Source organism: Hippocampus comes, unplaced genomic scaffold (assembly GCF_001891065.2).
Source record: "Hippocampus comes isolate QL1 unplaced genomic scaffold, H_comes_QL1_v1.1 scaffold307, whole genome shotgun sequence".
NCBI classification, from domain to species: domain Eukaryota; kingdom Metazoa; phylum Chordata; class Actinopteri; order Syngnathiformes; family Syngnathidae; genus Hippocampus; species Hippocampus comes.
In genome coordinates this window covers 445,115-453,393 of record NW_017805337.1, presented here as the reverse complement: position 1 = coordinate 453,393, position 8,279 = coordinate 445,115, and the positions used below count along the sequence as shown (strand labels likewise).

General features: G+C 52.1%; 3 protein-coding genes across 3 annotated transcripts in view; 2 read left to right on the top strand and 1 right to left on the bottom strand.

Moving 5' to 3' along the window:
• Positions 1 to 6: 6 nt before the first annotated feature.
• On the top strand, positions 7 to 3,856 carry cpt2 (carnitine palmitoyltransferase 2). The gene is made up of 8 exons (XM_019871813.1): positions 7 to 57; positions 453 to 533; positions 627 to 733; positions 828 to 1,308; positions 1,414 to 1,644; positions 1,902 to 2,194; positions 2,564 to 2,860; positions 3,332 to 3,856. The coding sequence occupies exons 1-8, from the start codon at positions 32 to 34 to the stop codon at positions 3,658 to 3,660; spliced, it is 1,845 nt and encodes a 614-aa protein (XP_019727372.1). The 5' UTR covers positions 7 to 31; the 3' UTR covers positions 3,661 to 3,856.
• A 632-nt stretch (positions 3,857 to 4,488) lies between these two features.
• magoh (mago homolog, exon junction complex subunit) lies at positions 4,489 to 6,641 on the bottom strand. Its single transcript, XM_019871794.1, has 5 exons — positions 6,405 to 6,641; positions 5,164 to 5,222; positions 4,951 to 5,061; positions 4,762 to 4,844; positions 4,489 to 4,684 (listed from the first exon to the last, which is right to left on the bottom strand). Exons 1-5 carry the CDS (start codon positions 6,493 to 6,495, stop codon positions 4,585 to 4,587), a joined length of 444 nt encoding a protein of 147 aa, XP_019727353.1. The 5' UTR covers positions 6,496 to 6,641; the 3' UTR covers positions 4,489 to 4,584.
• Positions 6,642 to 6,832: 191 nt separating this feature from the next.
• aatf (apoptosis antagonizing transcription factor) overlaps positions 6,833 to 8,279 on the top strand; it is a 4,254-nt gene continuing 2,807 nt past the window's right edge. Inside the window, exon 1 of the mRNA XM_019871793.1 lies at positions 6,833 to 7,221. Coding sequence (XP_019727352.1) covers positions 6,924 to 7,221 — 298 coding nt within the window. The 5' untranslated portion in view covers positions 6,833 to 6,923. The remainder of the gene's footprint in view (positions 7,222 to 8,279) is intronic.

Here is an 8,279-nt window from a genome sequence, read left to right as displayed (position 1 = left end):
GGAGTATTTGCACAGAAGCCTTGTGCCCACGATGCACTATCAGAAGAGTTTACCAAGGTGAGAACGTCACTTTAACTCCCCACAAGGTGACACGTTCAACGTTTTCGTTGAGTGTAGGTGAAAGTGCACATTGGAAATCACCCAGTGGTCGCTAGAGGGCGACCTTTTGCTTATTTGAGATAGACACGAGTCAGACTTCCAAAAACATCAACAAAAAACATAACATTTGTACCTTCTGTGTGACATGCCAGTCCGGTCCTCGAACTGCCTGCTCTCTCTCTCTCCGTCTCTCTCTCCTCGGATCGTTGTCAGACTTTTGCAAAGCTTGCCGATGAGCCCATCATTTGAATGAATACAATTAAAACAGGCAGGAGAGGGGCTCTCAAGGACCGGACTTGCGCAGCTCAGGTCTAAATGTTACCTTGACATCGACCTGCTGTTGCCTGGTCCAGGTTGCCGGTTCCTAAACTGGAGGACACCATCAGGAGGTACTTAGCCGCTCAACGGCCTCTTCTGGACGACCGACAATACAGGTGTGATCAAACTCTCCCCCAAATGACAAAGGTCATTAGCATCTTCAGTTTTGGTGAATATCCAAATGAAATACCATCTTTGTTTTCCTTAAGCAACACAGAGAAGGTGGCCCAGGACTTCCTGGCTGGTGAAGGCAGGAGACTCCAGGAGGAGTTGCTGACTCAGGACAGAAAAAACAAGCACACCAGCTACATCTCAGGTGATGCTCCAGTGGCCCTGGATTGAGAGGAAAGCGATCAACTCTGTAGACGGCCCCTGCCCCCTGCCCCTCACCCGCGCACGCCGTGTTTCAGGCCCGTGGTTCGACATGTACCTGTCGGCGCGCGATCCGGTGGTGCTGAACTTCAACCCCTTCATGTCGTTCAACGACGACCCCAAGCGCGAGTACAACCAGCAGCTGGTGCGCGCCGGCAACATGGTGTGCTCGGCCGTGCGCTTCATGAAAACGCTGCGCGCCGGGCTGCTGGAGCCCGAGGTGTTCCACCTGGACCCGGCTCGCAGCGACACGGACGCCTTCAAGAAGCTGATCCGCTGGGCGCCCGCCCGGCTCGCCTGGTACGGCGCCTACATGGTCAACGCGTACCCGCTGGACATGTCGCAGTACTTCCGCCTCTTCAACTCCACGCGCCTGCCGCGGCCAGGCCGGGACCGGCTCTTCACCGACCCCGCGGGGCGCCACCTGCTGGTCATGAGGAAGGGCAACATGTATGTCTTTGACGTGCTGGACCGCGACGGCAACATGCTGCCCCCGGCCCAGATACGCGACAACTTGAGGTACGCCCGCTCTCCAAAGCGCTGCGATGGCACCTGGCTCACACACAAAGAGCTCTCGCCTGTCCTCAAAGTCCATCGCGCTGTCTCTTGCGCACCCCCCCGCAGCCACATTCTGTCCGACGCGACCCCACCGCCCGACTTCCCACTGGGGGCGCTGACGACGGAGAACCGCGACGTGTGGGCGGGGCTGAGGGACAAGCTGGTCGCCGGCGGCAACGGCGAGGCCCTGACCGCGGTGGACAGCGCCCTCTTCTGCCTGTGCCTGGACGACGTGGCGCTGAGCGACACCGTGGCCGCGTCGCACAACATGCTGCACGGCGACGGCGTCAACCGCTGGTAGGCGCGTCCGTGGGCTCCTGCTCCTCACTCCTGAGGCAGTCCACAACGCACGAGTTGAACGTGACTTTTTCCTCCCGAGCGAAGCGCACAGACAGCTTTGAACTAGTTCTGGCATGACGCGCTTTCTCCTCACGCGTAAGACAGTTCGGCACACCGGGGAGTCTTTACGCTCGTATGCCGAGTCGTCGTACTCGTGAAGGCAGCGAGTGCGCCTTCACGACCGCTCACCGCCGTTTGGTTTTCTTCCCCCGCAGGTTTGACAAGTCGTTCAGCATCATCGTGGCCCAAGACGGCCACGCCGCCATCAACTTTGAGCACTCGTGGGGCGACGGCGTGGCCGTGCTGCGCTTCCTTAACGAAATCTACAAGGACACCACCCGCAAGCCGCTAGTGCACCCCGGCTGCGCTACTAGCGCCCACTCGGCGTCCCAGGTGCGCCGGCTGAGCTTCAAGCTGGACGATGAACTGCGGGCCGGCATCAAGGCGGCCAAAGCCGGATTTGACGCCGCCGTGTCCCAGCTCACCATCGGCGCTATGCAGTTTACAGGTACCGCCCCCCTTTTACTCTGAACCAAATATTATTCATTCATTTGCTCAGTTTGAGTCCTGCCGCGGGCCTCCGAAAAACGGAGGCTGGGCCGCAAAGGGCCCCCGGGCCGTAGTTTGGACACGTCTGGTTTACCACCTCACGGGTAGTAGCGGTCGCGTGCCGATGTCAGTATTTCCTCACCTGAAACATGTTTGACGATTGTGCAGAAATGCCCAATGATCAAGTACAAACAGAACAAGGTGCCACTCGGACACGCCCAAATAAAAGCGAAAATGTCCGGAGCACGACAATCCCGTGCACAAGTCGACCGCCGAGCTGGTGGCGTTTTTCGTGGATGGGCTGCAATGACACAAGTTTTCCCTCTAGGTGGCGGTAAGGAGCGTCTGAAGAAGTCCAAGCTGAGCCCGGACGCCGTGGCGCAGCTGGCCTTCCAGATGGCCTTCCTGCGGCAGTACGGCCAGACGGTGGCCACGTACGAGTCGTGCAGCACGGCCGCCTTCAGGCACGGCCGCACGGAAACCATCCGCCCCGCCAGCGCCCTCACCAAGCGCTGCGCGCGCGCCTTCGTCGGCGAGCCCGCCCGACACACCGCCGACGGGCTGCTGGACATGTTGCGCCAGTGCTCCGCCTACCACGGGCAGCTGACCAAGGAGGCCGCCATGGGTGAGGTCGCCCCCCGCTGGGCTTTGCAAATTCACTCGCACGCCACCTTGTGGCTCCGCCGGCCGCCGCCCCCCTTTAGCTGGCGGCCGGGGTTCGTCGGTGCGTTGCGATGATCCGAGTTGCTCGGTTGTCTGGGCTTTTGTGCCCCTGGCATAGTCGCCCTTGGCAAACGGGTCCGGGGTTGAGGGACCAACGGAGGAAGACAAACGTCGCGACGTGTTTTCCCGCACCCGGGCGCGGGCCAGCCGCAGGTGGGGCTCGAAGGCAAGCGCCCGGTGGCCTCCGTAGTCGAGGCGGCGCTGTGGCCTCAAGCTGGTTGGCAAGCCCCGAAACCTTTGGTGCAAACAAATCCAACCGTCCTGGAACTGTTTATGTATGACAGCGTCTTTTGCGTCGAGATGTCGGGATGGGCTCCATTGGTTGGTTGTCTTTCGGTGTCCCCACCTTGACCCCTCCCCGTTTGTTTTTCAGGTCAGGGCTTCGACCGGCACCTCTTCGCCCTGCTCAACCTGTCGGCATCGGCCGGGTGTCCGCCGCACGAGCTTTACGCCGACCCCGCCTACGCCGCCATCAACCACAACATCCTGTCCACCAGCACGCTGTCCAGTCCGGCCGTGCGGCTGGGCGGCTTTGCCCCCGTGGTGCCCGACGGCCTGGGCGTGGGCTACGGCGTCCACGACGACTGGATCGGTTGCAACGTCAGCGGCTACCCGGCTCGCGACGTCTCGCGCTTCTTGCGGTGCGTGGAGCGATCCCTCCAGGACATCTTTGCCGTCCTGGACGGGAAGGCGCTCGCGTGACGCCGCCGGCCTTCCTTCCTCCCTTCCTTTTCGAGCTGGCAAACGTAACGGGGTAAGTGGAAATCATGTGATGGTATGTCCAGTCACGTTGCCATGGATACTGGCAACGAATCATGTCACCCAACGTGTGTCAATAAAATGTATCCATTGATTTGTATAAAAGACCGACAGGCGCAATAAAAAAAATGAAGTGAAAGTATGTTCTATTGATTACGGAGGATTATTGGGGCCACTGTGAGCAGAAAAAAAAAAGACTGAAATAACACAAGACTCCTCCTCATACATTTCAACATGAAGTTTGTGTTGTTTCAAATTTAATGAGACAGATTATTTCCCCCTCAAAAATTCAAGTCTTAAGAGACACGGGAGGGACAAAGGCTCGCTTAAGATTTTCAAGATTCATCACGATTTTCTGGTAAACGGCCCTTTATGTGGTCAATTTGAGATTCATCAGTCTACTTTTTTCAAAGTCTTATTGTCAAGGGAAATAGGTCATTGTGAAGGAAAAAAATAGTTGTCATTTTGGGGGGGGCGTCTTTAAAAAAAAATCGTTCTTTTTCAAGATGAGTCGTTATTTTCGATTCATCGTATCCCAGAGAAATCTCAGTGTCATTGTACATCGGGTACAGTGGTAAAAGCGGGGGAAAATGTACATCTGACAAAGTTGTTTCATTCAGAGGGGTCTCAGTGTCATTGTACATCGGGTACAGTGGTAAAAAGGGGGGGAAAATGTACATTTGACAAAGTTGTTTCATTCAAAGGGGAAGTAATGTCGAGCAAATCGCTTTTCCATGCGGTCAAGTTGCTGAAGCACGGCTCCACTCGTCGTCTTGTATCTCAAAGCTTTATTTAAAACGTAGACAAAAAAAAAAGAAGAAGAAGCAAATGTACAAATGCGTGGCAACAACCCAAGAAGGACTGCATCTAGATGGGCTTGATCTTGAAGTGAAGTCCGATCAGACTGAAAACCAAACACTTGAGGTCCTGCACCAGGTAATAAAATACACGCAGACCTTCGGGATCCCTAAAAAAAAAAAGAAATTACATTCAAAGTCGGCCACATTTAAAACGATCTAACAGGCGTCGCCGTCCTCTCCTCACTTGGACTGGTTGACGTCAATCAAAGAGCCGATTTTGGAGGTTGTGAAGGAAATGTGCTCGTCGCCGATCACGATTTCCAGCTCCTTCAGAAACACAAAGCAAAACGTCCAGCATATAAACGCCCCAAAAAGGCCGTCGGGATTTGGAGTAAATGCCCACCCGCCCAAAATCCAATCAAAAGCAGCCCACCTGTCTTCCAACTCGGTCGGGAGGCGGCCACAGCGCGTCATCCTCTTTGGTGATCTCGCTGTCGTCGATGATCCTCTTGAGCTCCTCCATGACGCTCTTGTGGACGTACGCCTGGCAGGCGGGCCCAACAAACAACAACTCGCACGTCACCCGCGCTCGCCGACACAAAAGGTTTGCTTCTGCATCTAAACTCGACGACATTAGCATAATTACCTCCTTTCGGATCATGACGTCATTCTTGTAGTTGCTGTTATTGGCGTAGCGCAGTTTACCTGGGGGCATTTCGGACAAAAGAAATGTTGAGTTTCTACGCAACCATTTTGACCAAACTGGAGCAGACTGCCCGTTGGACATCGCGTTTCCTAAGCCCGCAAAACCCAACAACTGCGACGTGCTGTCAGATTTCCATCTTGAAAGCCTCACGCGCCATTCTGATGAGACATCATCGCCAATCACGAGGCGGGACGCGTTTGCGCCGTCGCTTCTCGGGAACTCGTTCGTTGCAATGATAGCTGTTGTAGCGCAATCACCTGGCATTCATTTTTATGCAATGACTTGTATTTGTGATAAGGGGCTCAATTAAATAAAAATTATAATTTTAAAAAATCGACCATCAAATTAGGCTAAAACAATTCATGCTTTGTACACATTGGCTTAGAATACACTGCCGGTGCAACAATGAAGAGATTAGTCAACAAGTACAACTGAATTGTTTTCAAAAAAGGGAACCGAGAACTTATCGATTTAGATTACTGTATTGTATTTTCTGCACGGCCTATTAGAAATGACGTCCTGATTTGAAATAAAAACAAATTTCGTCCGATGCATCAATGAACTGAGGGGTAGAAAAAAGCATCCTTTTTCCCACAATTATTCGTCGCAGTCCACCTGTAAACCACAAAGGATTTTGGAAATTATTTCAGCCGAATGTTAGTGATGCGAATATTTCGGACTTGCCTGTTGTTGAACTTCAAACATTTTATTGAAGTTGTCTTGTTTTGCGAGTAAATGAATCACATTAGCTGCGCATATCATACCCCATCTCCAAAAATCTTAGCTTTAACCTGGGAAAACAACCTCATTTTGCTCAGTAAACATAAATGTCCACTTTTGACTTTGAACGTAAGTCAAAAACGGAAAAAGAATGCGAATGAATGAATGGATGGATGGATGGACAGTGGTTGCCGCTGCACTTCCTGTTCTCGGCTCCCTTCCGCCGGCACAAGGCCACATGGCGATAACACCGTTTCATTTCAAGGTTCAAAAGTGGCACACTTTCACTCGTTTCACGAACACTTTGCGTAAAGGTCGAACACGACAACCCCAAGATTAAAAAAAAAACCCTTTCAAGGGTTTGCCGCGTGCTTCCACCGGCTGAGGCCTAGCCTAGCCGAACCTAGCCGAGCCTAGCCTAGCCACAGCGAGCTGGAAGGAAGCCTAGCAAATCAACTTACCATCGGGTCTGAATTCAAACTCCAAGAACTCGTGTCCAAATTTGCCTTTGTGGCCAACATAATACCTCAAGTAGAAGTCACTCGTCGACATTTACACAGCGTAAGATGTTGTCTCTTTTTTCTTTTTCTTTCTTTGTTTCTTGTTTTTGAGGAAAACTCGCGCCGAAGCGAGCTAGCGAGCAGTCGCAGATTGGAACGTCGTCTGCGCATGCGTAGAATGACCGCGGTCACCTCGGCTTTGGTGCGGCAGGCAGTGCTGAGCGGCGACATAACGCCATATGCTTGGGATATCAGTGTTATAATGCTGATGCAAACTCTTTGAATATGAACGCACGTGTATTTTTTGAAACGTTTAAAACCCGGACTTTCGGGAAAAAAAATTCGGAAAAAATTCCGCTTGAAGAAAAAATATCGGAACGATTTATTCGGTGAGTCGCGTATTGGTGACGTCATCACAATACGCCTGGAAGCGCCTCGCGATCACGTGTTTTTGTGTTGGCTGGTTTGAAGTTTCCCCGCATGGCGAATTCCTTCTCGCAGGAGCTCGAAGACCTCCTCAACCCTCTCCCAAAGTTCACCGATCCCGAGGATGACCATGACGAGGCCACCAAAGCCCGGGTTATTGACACTTTCGCCGGCGACGACGATATTACGGCGGACGCCGATGACGGCGTCGGCGCCCTGCGGCGGAGTAATGCCATCATGCTTGCCGAAAGCGACGGAAGGTACCTGGGGAAGGCCGTCAGCAGACAGAAGCTCTTTTTAATGGACACGGAGCAGGACTATGACGATGACGACGATGACGACGATGACGACGTCTGCCATGATCAAGATGACGACCAAGGTAATCCCAGACCCGGGCTCGCCAACCATTTTGAAGATGAGAGCTATTTCTTGGCTACTGATGAATGCCACGGGCTACCAGTTCCTCGGGGGATACCCGGTGATCACCACGTTGGTGAACCTTGTCTTAGACTTCTTAGTTTGGGGTTTTACTGCATTTGTGTACAGCAAAGTGGCCCTTTTTTTAGAGTTTCCTCAAAATCACTCTCCCCGTACTTATTCAATCAAGGTTTGGTTTGTTTTAGTTTTGACCCAATCTCCCGTTTTTTCGCGTTGATTGTATCTTTTTTGGCTGGCAGTGAAAGTATCAGTTTTATACTGTATCGTGAAATCTCAAGTGACCTGGTGTAAATTTTGCCCTTGTTGTGGGGAAAAAAAGTATTCTAACAATGAACACATGGAACCGTGCATTCGAAAGTCCCAATTAAATTAATCTGGAGATAATTAAACTGCTTTCCAGGCTGGGCCAAAAATGATTATCTCCAGTATTTGTGAGGCGGGGTGTGTACAGTAAACCTCTGCGATAGGAACCGAAGCCGACAGTGAAAAGTGAATACTCGCAAATAATTGAGACTCCCGCACAAGTGTCATGGGAACGCTTGGGAATGAAAGCACTGGTTCAGTGAACAATCAATGCAAATAATCCGGGGCTTCCTGAATAATGAGGGATCGGGTTCCTCCAAAAAAATCAGAATATGAATTGTGGCAGAATATTCTTTAGTTGAACTGCAAAGGCATCATTCGGTGCCTCTCGGACACTTAACAACGCCTACTGTTCATGACAAACTAGGAATATATCAGCGTTTGATTGCCAAAGCAACGGCCGATGAGCATCAGTTTGAAAAGGGATCAAATTGGCGACACTTTTTTTTTTTTATACCTCTGAATTTGCACTTGATCTAAGATGAGGAAGACGAGGAGGAGGAGGAGGAAGATGGCCCTGACGAAGAACTCGAGGAAGGTGATGACGTCGACGAGGGGTCGGATCCAGATCTCTCCTTTCCTGCCGGCGTGGACCCGCGCCCCTGCGCA